Source organism: Micropterus dolomieu, linkage group LG02 (assembly GCF_021292245.1).
Source record: "Micropterus dolomieu isolate WLL.071019.BEF.003 ecotype Adirondacks linkage group LG02, ASM2129224v1, whole genome shotgun sequence".
Classification (NCBI taxonomy): Eukaryota; Metazoa; Chordata; class Actinopteri; order Centrarchiformes; family Centrarchidae; genus Micropterus; species Micropterus dolomieu.
The window spans coordinates 11,252,545-11,266,855 of NC_060151.1; the positions used below are offsets into that span (position 1 = coordinate 11,252,545).

At 40.5% G+C, this 14,311-nt stretch overlaps 1 protein-coding gene across 2 annotated transcripts; it reads right to left on the reverse strand.

Moving 5' to 3' along the window:
- Positions 1 to 425: 425 nt before the first annotated feature.
- nubp1 (nucleotide binding protein 1 (MinD homolog, E. coli)) lies at positions 426 to 12,567 on the reverse strand. 2 transcript variants are annotated; one of them, XM_046076227.1, is made up of 10 exons: positions 12,426 to 12,564; positions 9,738 to 9,842; positions 9,381 to 9,514; positions 8,410 to 8,478; positions 6,915 to 6,947; positions 6,735 to 6,825; positions 6,493 to 6,647; positions 4,012 to 4,122; positions 2,270 to 2,456; positions 426 to 1,852 (listed from the first exon to the last, which is right to left on the reverse strand). In XM_046076227.1, exons 1-10 carry the CDS (start codon positions 12,454 to 12,456, stop codon positions 1,800 to 1,802), a joined length of 969 nt encoding a protein of 322 aa, XP_045932183.1. In that variant the 5' UTR covers positions 12,457 to 12,564; the 3' UTR covers positions 426 to 1,799. The 2 variants fall into 2 exon arrangements, with proteins under 2 accessions (XP_045932183.1, XP_045932189.1); XM_046076233.1 differs by lacking the exon at positions 4,012 to 4,122 and having other exon boundaries at positions 12,426 to 12,567.
- Positions 12,568 to 14,311: the final 1,744 nt, after the last annotated feature.

The window sequence follows — 14,311 nt, forward strand, 5'->3', positions numbered from 1 at the left end:
GGCAAGACTTGGCAGTACAGACCCTGTGAAGTGGTGTTTAAAACTGACCACATAGCCAATATCACCATCAGTGAAATATGTTGGCAAAATACCTGAAGTGAGGTCTTTGGCAAGGTTATCTCAAATAATTTTTGATTTATGAATAAATTAAACAGAAAGGATTAATAGTTTGGTAAGTTTGATAGAAAATCCATTGACGTTGATTTCATGATTGGTTATTTATTTTACAAATCAGTAGAAGCAAGTACTTTTTTTTTTTTAAAAACAATTGTTCATAACAACAACTAGTTTACTTAAAAACACAAATAGACAACAGGGAAACAACCTCTAGGTTATGTTGTTGTTGATATATTTACTGTAAAATAACTGAGTTACTCATGTCTGTCAATAAGTGAAGAAAATTTAAACCCACCATGAGCCAAACATTGGTACATTTTGCCTGCAGCTTTTATGGATTATTATTTGAATTCACATTTTTACATTCACTAGACATGTGCTGAAAACAAAGCAAACCATCCAACCATGGCTCTACAATCAATCAATGACAAAAACAAATCAAATGAGAAGTTGAAATCTTATACTTTGCTGATGATACAGTGCTTTGTATGACTTGATCAACTGAGTTTATATCCCACTGATTTGACTTTCTCTCCATACTTACTGACCCACTGTAACCAGGGACAGTGAGCACCAGTGGATACACAAACACCATTCAAAATATCCTTGGGGGAAATGGTTAAATGCCTTATTTACTATATGATAATAGATTTAACTTCCCCAAATATGTTCTCCCCTACCACACAACAATGGGAGTGTCTCTACCTCTTTTCATCTGCTAACGGAAGTAACAATTGAAAGGGCAGAAAATTGTTTTATTCTTTACTTATAATCCTTCCAGGAATATATTTCCACAACAACAGTATATATTCAGGATCTTAGGGCGCAACAGTCTAATTTAACACTTTTACCATAAAAAAATAAATCTGGTGATAGTCTGTATTTTTCTTAATCTCAACACATTCCATGAAAAGTCTTACACAACGATGAATTGATTGAAGTATTGCCTGCGTATCCAAAGCCTCATATAGCTTCCTCTAGAGCAGCACTGTTGTCCTAAATGATTAAAAAGTAGAATAGAGCCACATTGTAACACTGGAAGACATGTTGCATTGTTATGATGATACATACACTGGGTCCTGCTGCTATGACTACTCACTCAGATACCAAATGTGTATTAATCTACAGCTGAAAATAGTCCCCAACAAAAGCACTGTTTACTCCTGTTTCAGTAATGTTTAGTAAAAACTACAGTGCCTATTTGCTGTAGCGTTATTAAAGATTTCCATTTTCAGTATGAACCAACAGACTTGTCACTTAGAGGCACATAGAGTCTGTGTAACGCTAAGAGTACTGAGACTGTGTAATGCTGCGCTGGTTTTGGTCTTCTCAGCTTTAAGGTTTCAAGTTACGTTTTTACAGAATGTATTGCTTATTAAATGCTTATCACACCGTGGAACTACTCCTTATTAAATTGAAATGAAAGGATCATTATCATCATCATCAAAGCTGTATTGGCCGGCCACTGTAGAATAAACCACTGCACTCCAATGTCTCCAGTTCACCAAAGTGGTATGCAAGCTGCTGCCTGTCATGACTTGAAATGAAGACATTGAGATCATTCTGGCAGGCTTTGGTGAATGTTGCATTGTTAATGATATTAGCTTTCCTATATGTGTTTCTTATTCAGTAGTTTATCATCTCTACCACACTCTCATCACATGGCCGGCATCCGAGTGGGTTCAGGTGGCGCTCTGCTCCTCTGTCACACGGTTGGAACAGTAGTCCTTAATACCTGGCGGAGGAGAGAGGAGAGGAGTGTGACGATGATGGACTTGATGAAGATTTCAAAGGACACAAACAAATATACGTGTTTTCAAAGATGCAAAATCCTCGTGATTCATCTGGTTCACAAACCTAATTTAATTCCCCAACATTAATCTCATGGTGCAAGTATAGTTTTAAAATTGTATTCTCTCCTTCTTCCCCTTTAGCCGACTGCTTCCCATTTATAAAGCGATCACTTCTTCTTTCATTACATTTAATCGGGAATTGGGACGTCAAGTAAAACATCTAGGTCATCAAAAATAACTTCGCTGGAAGTATGAATATGTACATCTAACTTCTATACACAGGAATGTAACATAACCCACACTATGAGGTCAGAGGTGGCAAAAGAGATGCTTGCGTATGTATTCCTGTTAACACTCACTCTGCACAATTATCTGGTAGGCTCTGGCAGCAGGAGAGTCGGGGACTTCACTTAGGAAAGACTTGCCCTCGTCACAGCTACGTGCTATCCTTGGGTCTAGAGGTACCTTTCCTAACAGGGGGAGATTTAGATCCGCACACATCTGCTCAGCTCCCCCACTGGTGGGAGGGAAGATCTGTGATGTGTTCTACAAGAGAGAGCACAAAGAAAAATATCACATGAATACTGCAGAATTTCACACATTCACTCATGATATGCAAAACAATACTCCGCCGCTCCAAAATATCTCTTGTACAGAGGCTGATTTAGCCGCCTGACCTGTTGCACTACCGTTAATAAAAAGCATTTTGCATTCAGTAACGTTCGATCTCTGTCAGTCACGTTATCTGACGTTACTGGTTCTTGGATGAAATGATGAATGGACTACATTAATCTACAATCCACTGAAAAACATGCAGGCAAAAGTTGAGCCAGTGGAACATTAACAAGTGCTGTAGATGTGATGTTGACGGCTATAAACTCAAAATGCTTAGAGGACATAAAAATGAGACTAAAGCTAAACTAAAACTAACAAAAGTCAAGTGACTTAACTTGACCCTGATGACATCGCTCTGACATCATCAGGGTTCTGTTCTCAGACTTGCCAAAGCTCCCTCTAGAGCCACAGAAGACATTTTAGAGCTGTTTTAAACACTGATAGTTACGTGCAACAAATAAACCGATTCTATGGGCCCCTTTAAGAGCTGAGTAACTACATTAAAAAGATCTTTAAATGCAACATGCGTCTCTTCTTGTCGGACAGGAAAGACTTTCAGTAGAAAATGTGCTGCAGGTGGATGTGATCGGAATCTGTCAGTAACAGACAGGGAAGGTTGGAAAATCTGTAGGTGTGAGATTTAAGAATCAGCCCTGCCCTGTCACATCTGATCCAATTATTCTAATTTAATAACATTTTAAAAATCCAATGATCAACGTCTAATGTATTAAGTGTTCTCTAGGAAGGACATAAATATTGAGGGGAAAACAGAAGTGTGTGTCATAGAAAGACACAGTACTTGGTCGATACATTTGTTTAAATGGTGAACTGCATGCAGTTGAGGAAACCTGAGCACTGCATGCTCATTTTGTGGTTTCTGTGAAGGCACTCCATCTCAGTCTGGGTGTTAACAAAGAACGGCTTCAAAGAGAAACAGGGGCAGCATTTGCTCTTTTCGAGTTTTAGCAGGGACTACTGCAGAGGGTGCCCCTGAACCTCTAACTGCTCCTTGGATGCTGCAATGGCTTTCCACAGCTCCTAGTTAGATTAAATGCAGGGAACAAATTTCCCCTTGGAGTAAGTCAAAGTATTAAAAAAACAAACATTTTGAGTGATTTTTTAGGACTAAGCTAACCACACAAAGTAGTTCCACCAATGATCAGAGGCAAAACACAGGAATGCATACAATTAAAGAACATGATAAAGATGGCTGCTTAGAAATTCTAACTGGCTTTCCTGTTAACAGATGAAGTAGCTCTGTGGTCATATTTGTTCTACGATGTCTGTAACCTCTTTTCCTCTTTGCTATGTGTGTTCTGTAGTTTGCAAAACTCTCCAGATATATGCTCGCTCATATGCTGACTTCTTAACACACACACACACACACACACACACCTAGCTGTGATGAAATCTGTACTCCCAGTTTATATGTACATTGACTGTCTGTTTGCATCGCTGTGTATGTGCATGTCCATCTGTCAGTGACCTTGCATTTGGGACACACGAAGCCACTCATGTTCTCCACCACTCCAATGATCGGCAGTTTGACCTTCTGACAGAACCTTATCTCCTTACGCACATCCTGCAACGATACCTCCTAGAGACAGAGAAAGAGAGAAACGGAAATACAAAGACAGAAAGAGAAAGGCAAAGCAAGGGAGGAGGGAGGGAGAGGATACCTCAGAAGACAAGAGATGGGGTGGAAACAAAGACCCCGGTGAAAAGATAGAAAGAGAAAGGGTTAGCTCAAATTGTTTTCCCTTCCCTCACAACTGCTATCATAGTTCTGTTGAGAAGTCCCTGACAACCCTAAGCAGTACCCACGTGTAAATATGTGAAAATGTCTGGGTGTGAAAAAACCCAGCAACCCGTCTCTTAATATTTACCAGACTGGCTCATTTGTCTGGGTAATTCCCACTGTGTGTATGGTTACTTTTGGTTAAGAGAGTGTTGACGGAATGAGGAAATGATTCTACTGCTGCCTGACATCATAGGTCCTGGTCTAATTTAAGTATTAGGTCAGATTAGGTCCCTCACTAAGCGCAGTAAAAATGTATTTAGAAACACACATCTACATCCGATCCCGGATAAGCGGATGAAGATGGATGGATGAATGGATCTACAGCTTTAAACAAGAACACAAATTTATTGTCACCACAGTAATTAGGATCTATGGTGAAATACAGTCAGTAGATTTGTTTGTTTTAGTTGGGTAGTTTTTTATAGCAAGCTGACAGATGTTTATTTGTAGCAACAACAAGAAGTGCTACTAATTACTGTACAAGAACTGGAGTAAAAGCCACACTTGTTGACAAGACAGTGATGTTTGCAGCAGCTAACCAGGAAATGCAAATGTGTTCATTGACCCAAGTAGCACATTTAAATGGATGTCACTGGGTGCTATTATTATAATTTTTTTTTGTCAATTCAACCATATACACACAGTGAAGCGAGACAGCGTTTCATCTGGACCATGGTGCTACATTATGTATGCAAACACTCCATATTATCATGTCAGTGTGTTTATGTGTGCATCTGTGTGTCTAAAGATTTGAGTCAGTCACTGTGGCTATGGCATCAGGCTTCTTGGTGCCTGTACACACACCCACAACATGCTTAAGGTGTGTGTCCTTCCAAGAAACATGTGAAAGAATGTGAAATCAGCAACTAAAACCTGTTCAGGGGTGTGTTGTTTATGCGTGTCTGTAAAACAAACACATACCGTTTATACTAACAATAGATTTTAGAGAATTTTAGAAAAGTACACCTGTAAACCACGCATAGGGTAATTTTTTATGTACAGTGCTGCAATCATTTTACTGCTTTTATTGTATGTTCTGTAAACAAATAGCTACTAAACATGCTGCATTTTAACTTATATAAATAGCATCCTCTGTTGGTTGCTTTATGGTAGTTACATTTTGCACATACTCCTGCAAGCAGTTGAATAACACTGTAAAAATAAAAGAGAGAGGGAAACAACAGCTGTGCGGTTCTGGCTTAACTGATGCACTGGGATTACTTTACCGCCAATCGTTCTCCTGAGAATATACCACTATTTTGCAATAACAAAATGTTTCTTCAGTGTCTCAGACAGAGCTTATATATCATGTGTACTGTATCTGCAACATGTTCTATCTTCTAAAATGTTTTGGTTATCCCTTCAATACTGACACGTAGTAATACAGTACAGTGTGGTAAAGTTAGTAGAAGATATCAAGTGCATTCTGGGATACATCAATTACACAATTTAATTGTTCCACCTGTCTCTCAATCTGCCGTGTACCCAGAATTTCCCAGAATTACCTACCATAACCAGCAACAACAGGTGGTAACTTAATTGAACTGACAGTCACAGCAGTAGTGGGTGTGAGGGGTTTTCCACTTGAGATACAATTAGATTAGATCCTTGCTGAACCCCTTGCTTAAAACACTACATTGCATAAAGCTCAACTGTGGTTACTCCTCTCTTCACTTATTGTAGTTTTCTTCCTTTATGACTGCTGAAAATTCAACACAAAAGGTCTTTCTTCAGGGACATTACAACAAATATCCCAGTGTATTGTCGTGTCACAAAGAGGCAAAGATATCCGTTTCCCCATTGGGCGTAACGGCAAGCTCATCAGCACCAAAGCAATGTTGTGTTTGGAGTAAAAGTTGCGATTCTTGCTTTTTAGCCCACAGGCAGCTCTCACTCTCTGTCTGTTAATATATCGTTGTGGCTTTTAGTGTCACTATCACTATGATTATTACTCACTACAGTTATGTAAAAACCACCCGCAGAACGAACAACTCCAGGTGGCTGAAATTCATTCTGGGAAATGTAGTAAATCACCAACTGAAGTACAAGTAGTCAAATCAGGTGGCGTGGAGCTAAGGAGTTTCCCTTCCCTTCCTATTAATGTTACACGCTGTGGTAACTGTCAAAGGTTATATGTCTGAGCGCGTGTGTGTGTATGCGCGCTACCTGTGGTGTGGTGATGATGACGGCTCCATCGATGTGGGTGGAGCTTAAGTATTGGACAATTGACAGGTGTTCATCAGAGGTGCCCGGGGGAGTGTCCACGATAAGGTAATCCAATTCACCCCAGTCAACATCTCTCAAAAACTGCTTGATCATCCCTGATTTTAGACAAACACCACACAGGTTATAGTTGTGTGGCATGTGGAAAAAGTAAAACCAATTTTACACACACACACACACACAACCATTCTTCTTGGGTCCTCTCCAGATCACAGCATCATCAGGGCTACTGAGCAGGAAGCCAATAGACATGACTGCCAGGTTGTCGTCCACATACTGCAACATACAGACACAGATACATTTATCATATAAGCAGTTTCTTTATTAACTTAAAAACTAAAGCAGGATTGTTTGAATTGACTCACCACAGGAGACCAGCCTGAGCCGCTCTGGTGAACCTGTGCACAAGAGGACAGATTACAGAACTACTCTGAAGTAGAAGCTTAACATGACTTGTGTCAAAGCAAAAATTATGTTTCCTTGTGTTAAAATACCAGGTACTTATTATGTGTGGTACTATTACCAAAGGTGGTCCTTCAAAAGTACTGTTCCTTTGCAAAAACAAGTAGTAAACAAGTGTGGGGCGGCTGTGGCTCAGGAGGTAGAGCGGGTTGGCTGTTAATCGGAAGGTCGGCGGTATGAATGAGTGTGAATGTTAGTTTCCGTTTGAGCACTTAGGCTCAGTGTATGAATGTGTATGACTGGTAAATGCAGATGTAGTGTAAAAGCGCTTTGAGTGATCGAAAAGACTAGAAAGGCGCTATACAAGTACGGAGCATTTACATTTTAGTAAAAGTAGTCAAAAAATAAGACTACTGAGTAGCGAAAAAAAACAACACCTGAAAATCAGTGTCTTATATTTCAGAAAAGTCTCATATCATATCGGATTTAGGCTCATCAGGAGTGTGCAGGAGCATCTTGGTTTGATTTTCTGTCTCTCTTCATCAGGGTACACCAATGAGTGTGACAAGTTAAATGCACACCGCTTGCACACTGTTATAATATTCACATTGCAGCAGAAAGCAGGAGTTGTAGTAGTTTTGAAGCACAATATAATGTGTGAGTGTATTACTAAACTTATCAGCAGTAACACCACAGACACTCACTGCTCTCTGTCAGCTCGGGGTCAGCACGGTTCTCTGATGTACTGACCTCAGACCAGTGTTCCCTGCACTGTGCGCTGTTAATTCATCTGTAAATATTAGCTGCTAGTGCTATTTGAAAGCCATAACATAAATGTTACTCCTGTTGAAGCTTCTGCCATTTACAGTGGATATAAAAAGTCTACAAACCCCTGTTAAAATGCCAGGTTCTTGTGATGTAAAATAATGACACAAAGATAAATCATGTCAGAACTTTTTCTACCTTTAATGTGACCTATAATGTGAACAATTCAATTGAAAAACAAACTGAAACCTTAGAGGGGGAAAAATTTAAAATAATAACCTTCCAATAACCTGGTTGCATAAGTGTGCAGACCCTTAAACTAATACTTTGTTGCAGCACCTTTTGATTTTATTACAGCAGTCAGTCTTTTTGGGTAGGTTCAGAACGGATAAAAGTTCTGACATAATTTATCTTTGTCTCATTATTTTACATCACAAGAACATGGCATTTTAACAGGGGAGTGTAGACTTCTTATATCTACTGTATCTGCTCTGAACAGAGTGGAGGTGTGACTGTGGTAGGATAATAGAACACCAGCAGACCTGGGACCAGCTGACCACCTGCCTTTTAATGGATCATACCTGGAACAATTTGAAGAACAATTTACTCAAATAAGACTGAGTAAATGTAACTTGCAACTACCCACCTCTAACTATTACAAATTGTTCTTATTAACAAACAACTTTGACTAACCTGTTCTCCCTCTAAGCCCATGATCCTAGGAATTGATGGACCACAGATATCTACGTCCAGCAGAGCAACCTAAAAAACAGAGAGACAGCGAGCAGAAAAACAAAGAATGTTAGCAAGAACAGAGTGACCTAAAGTCCAGAGGGATAAAAACAAGAGAGGCTGTATCCACATTCTTTGTACTACAGCAGCTTTAAACACACTTTCAGCAGAGGCAAAGACATTGTTAGGTATTTAATCCTGCTGATATGTAGAGGAACATCAAATCTTTAGAACAAGGGAATGGAGTTAAATATTAGAAGGATGAAACTTTGAAAACATGCAGCGGTTTAAAATGCAGCTGTTGGGCCTGATCTCTGTAGGAACATTTACATATTTATGACATAAAATAACTACAATCTACTGTAATCTGCCAGAAATTTCATTAAACTGCAGCTGGAATCATTATCTATTTTTACCTTTCTGTGACTCATCAGGTGACTCAACAATTCATGCCTTCATTGCTGGAGCAATAATTAATACACGGTTGTTATGAAACAACCTTTTCACTGTTGCCTTCAGAAGACTAAACAAGGTGAAAGATCTGACTGGTTAGTATATGAGTTAAATGATTTGATTTGAAGTCTGCAGATGGCTACTGAACTTTCTGACCTTAAACCTCAGTTAAACCGTGTCTACAGTGACCTCTAGAGGTGTTAACTTGATAGCTACATGCCACAGAAACATTAAACCTCAGGTACAGTGTAAATGGCATCTTCAAAGGGGTTCAGAGACCACGTGATTTTGTTCTAAACATCACAGGTTTGAGCTCATATTAACCCTCAGAAGTAAAACGTACATACGGTCTTCGACAACAAATAAAAAATATCATTCCGGCAGTAATATGTCTGAGTTTAAGTAAATAGCTTTTGTTGAAGTAGTTGAACTACTAGCAGGTGGCTCTGTGCTTTACACAGTGAAAACCAAAATATTACCTCCTTCGTGCTGTCACTTGCCAGGGCGTGAGCCAAGTGAGCGCTGAAGGTACTCTTCCCTACTCCTCCTTTCCCAGACAGCACGAGGATCTTGTGTTTGACTGCTGACAACTTCTCTCCTATCTCTGCTATGGCTGCCGATGAAACAGGGAAGAGGAGATGAAGCACAAAGATGGGATGAAGAGGCAACACAAAACTCTCAAAGGAGACAAAGCAAGGGTTCGCATTAGTTATTTTAAAGCTACTAACTTTTGCTGTTCAATTTAAATCTGCTTGACCATGAGTCAATTGATTACATTTTCATTCCACAACTTCTCTGGCCGGCCTGACTGTACATAGATGAGGTAACAGTCTTACCAGGGTCGGGGGCCTTGGTGGCTCCAGAAGCACACAGTTTCTGGTTGGGACAGCCCTGACATGACGATGACTTTCCTGCTTGCTCACTTGTTGTACCTGGGCAGTCTGAAGGGATTAAACAGTGTTATCAGTTATCAGTGGGTTGACTTTATCAGATCATCTTAAACTGATCAGAACCCGATGCATGTTTCTGGCTGAAGTAAAACTCAAACTTAAGGTTAAATTATATTTGTTAAAACCTCTTCAACCTCACTACCAGCTGGTGGGGCCATCATTTCAAACTCATGCTGAGCAGCCAAACTTTGATCAAACCCACAGGACGTTCTTTTAGATTCTAGTACAGATGCCAGAGTTTCCAAACATACCAAATATTTCACGATACAATATTTAATTTTCAAGAATCAGAATCAGAAGGAGCTTTATTGCCAAGAAGTATTTACACATACGAGGAATTTGCTGTGGTGTTAAGGTGCCACACGTAGACAAACATACAGCCAACATAAATAAATGTAGAAATATATAAATATGGAATGGAAGAACAACGTTGCAGATATATACACGTGCATTATTCTGGGTCTGTGCCATGCAGAAGTAACGCAACGGAAGAGAATATTGTGTACATATAAATATATAAACTGACAACATAAAAAGATACAACAGCAAAGATCAACAATCAACAACAAAAATGTGCTACATGCCAGGTCTGTGCTCGACTTGAGATGAAACAGTATTTACATGTGCAGATCATTGGTATCATTTGCAAGGGGGGAGTGTCAGTGTGGGACCTGGGCCTTGTTAATGAGGCTTGTTGCAGACGGGAAGAAACTGTTTTTGTGGCTAGAGGTTTTGGTCCTGATGGACCGCAGCCTCCTGCCAGAGGGGAGAGTCTGAAACAGTTTTGTGTCCGGGGTGGGAGGAGTCAGCTCTTTCTCTCTCAGTTCTTCAGCTGCCGCAGGAAGTACATCCTCTGCTGGGCCTTCTTGGTGAGGGAGGTGACTTGAGGTCCGGGGAGATGATGGTGCCCAGGAAGTGGAAGGAGTCCACAGTAATGACTGGGGAGTCACACAGGATGATGGGGGAGGGGGGGGCTGGGCTCTTCCTGAAGTCCACGACCATCTCCACGGTCTTCAGAGAGTTGAGCTCCAGACTGTTGTAGCTGCACCAGGTCACCAGCTGGTCGATCTCCCACCTACAGACGGACTTATCCCCACCTGAGATGTGCCCAATGAGGGTGGTGTCATCCGCAAACTTCAGGAGCTTGACAGACTGGTGACTGGAGGTGCAGGTATTGGTGTACAGGGAGAAGAGCAGAGGGGAGAGAACGCAGCCCTGAGGGGAACCGGTGCTGATGGTCCTGGAGTCAGAGACATGTTTTCCCAGCTTCACATGCTGCTTCATGTCTGTCAGAAAATCAGTGATCCACCTGCAGGTGGAGTCAGGCATGTTCAGCTCGGAGAGCTTGTCCTGCAGCAGGGCCGGGATGATGGTGTCGAAAGCAGAGCTGAAATCCACAAACAGGATCCTGACGTAGGTTCCTGGGGAGTCCAGGTACTGGAGGATGTAGTGAAGGGCCATGTTTACTGCATCATCTACAGACCTGTTGGCTCTGTAGGCGAACTGCAGGGGGTCCAGGAGTGGGTCTGTAATGGATTTTAGGTGGGACAACACAAGGCGTTCAAAGGACTTCATAACCACAGAGGTCAGGGTGACGGGTCTGTAGTCGTTTAGTCCAGTGGTCCTTGGTTTCTTGGGGACAGGGATGATGGTGGAGGCTTTGAAGCAGGCTGGCACATGACACGTCTCCAGTGAGGTGTTAAAAATGTCTGACCATCATAGACAGCTGATCAGCACAGTGCTTCAGGGTTTCTGCCTCCTGAAAAGACCGTTGACTTCCCTCTCTGTGATGGAGAGAGGAGGGGAGGGGGTGGAGCTGGCCAGCTCTGAGGAGGGAGGGGAAGATGTGGTGGACTGAGGGGTGAAGCTGAGCGGAGGAGTCACAGGTTCAGCTCATTTGCCAGGTGAGAATCGTTTATGGAGTGGAGGACTTTGATTGTGTTTTCATCAACAGTAAAGAATTATAGGATAGAATTATAGAAAACTGCATATTTAGGAGACTGAATGTGGTTCTGGGATAATTTTTAAAAGATCTAAAAACTGTTATATAAATACAATTTCATGTTGTGGGTGGGACACTGTAGTTAAATGTGGTGTGTTACCAAGAAATAAAAGGAACCGTGGTCACTTTCCACACTGATTCTGGACGCTGAGAACTGTGTCACAATGACTCAGCAACATTTCAGGGAGTAACTTGGAGTGGCAGTTCATCAAATAAACACATTCAGTTGTAGAAAAAAGAAAAAAACACTTTAAGTAAGTGCGTCACTGAATTTCACAATTCAACACGCGATTAATTTGATCTCTACGACCCCAGCAGTACCAGTCCAGATGTATATTTCAACATGTGTTAATAGCTAACTGATAGTCTGCATTGATATAAAAACAAAAATATGGAAAGAAACGGTAACCTAACGGCGGTATCAACAGTAATAGAGACATTTCTATCAGTAACACTGAGTCGTTTGTTTAACCCCACCACCACAGCCTTACTATACAGTAAAGACGCGATTAGAAAAAGAGCCAACTATATTGTCTATGAATTAAAAGTTATTATTTTATTTTTCAACTCACGTTCTGGTGCGTCTTCTGGTACGTCTGCCATCTTTGCACCAGTGTCCTCCCGTTAAGGTCTTCCCCCTTCGAAGGTTCCGGATACGCATAACAGGAGACAGAGTTGAACGATATCTTTAGCAAAGCAGTGAACAGTTAACGTTACAGGCCGAGTTGACATGCAGGACTTTCCTTACGTTTCCAGTGCTTGAAGTGAACAAAAATACGCGCACTATCCTCAACCTTAAGGTGAAACTAGTGCTCAATAGGATTATAGTAGCAATTGTCACTAGTAAATATTATAACTTGACTTGACTTTGAGCATTATATACTTATTTTCCTGCATTCTGGAGACATATTCTGCACCAATTTAGGGTGGAAATGACTTTATTTATATGAAGGGGAACATAATTAAGGTGGCAGGTGACAATTCAAAAATTAAAAATATAATGGAATCTAATGCAGTAATCAGCTTTAGGACGATGCACATTTGTTTCTCCTATATTTCAATTGCATTGCATGTTTCTTATTGTGCATTGTTTCATTTGTTATTTAACATTTATTGTTGCTGTTGTTCAGAACATTTTTATGGAGAGGGCAGGGGAGAGTACAGGCAGCTTGGGAGAAGTCCCGGTACGCAAGAAAATGTCACGGTACCCCAAAGAGTAAACTGTGCCGCCCACATCAAGCACTGTTTGTTTCTATTCTTTCTTCGAGTTTAACCAAGTAGACAATAACGAAAGCTGTATAGGCTATAATCCACAGACATGTTTAATGAAACATTGAAAAGTTGTAATATTTTGAGAAAAACAATAGAATATAACTCGAGAAAATAAACGGATGTATTTAGAAAAGATTACAACTTAATCATTGTGTGCTGTGACGGTAGCTGATTGGTGCTAAAGTTATGGGTTATTGTAAATATGGCCTGGAGATCACTGCTGCCCTGTCCTAACCTGTGCTGCTGTAGCCACCAACAGCCACCTGTGACCAATTTTTTTAAGTTTTGTGAAAACTCAAAAACAAAACAGTTGCCCAGTCTAAGAGCAGGTAGCTAGATATTTTGTTAGTTACCTTGGTAATTAGTTTCAAATAATGAATCAAATACAGGTGCATATGATATGCACCAAAAAAACATCATTGTTTTCTTGACAGTGGTTGGCTCTGTTATTCCATCACTGCAGCCCAATGAAACATGGAGCTAATTTGTGACTAGAAAACAAAATTTATGAGAGGATGTACCATAAATAAATGAATACAATTAAATAATCTTAAATTAATTAATTAAATGATCTAACCAAAACATATTCTAACACCATTATATATATATATAATAATTATATATAGTATTGACAGTAGTCAGCAGTCACTCAGTATTTACACTCACCTAAAGGATTATTAGGAACACCATACTAATACTGTGTTTGACCCCCTTTCGCCTTCAGAACTGCCTTAATTCTACGTGGCATTGATTCAACAAGGTGCTGAAAGCATTCTTTAGAAATGTTGGCCCATATTGATAGGATAGCATCTTGCAGTTGATGGAGATTTGTGGGATGCACATCCAGGGCACGAAGCTCCCGTTCCACCACATCCCAAAGATGCTCTATTGGGTTGAAATCTGGTGACTGTGGGGGCCATTTTAGTACAGTGAACTCATTGTCATGTTCAAGAAACCAATCTGAAATGATTCGAGCTTTGTGACATGGTGCATTATTCATTCTGTTTACGCCAAATTCTGACTCTACCATCTGAATGTCTCAACAGAGATCGAGACTCATCAGACCAGGCAACATTTTTCCAGTCTTCAACTGTCCAATTTTGGTGAGCTCTTGCAAATTGTAGCCTCTTTTTCCTATTTGTAGTAGAGATGAGTGGTACCCGGTGGGGTCTTCTGCTGTTGTAGC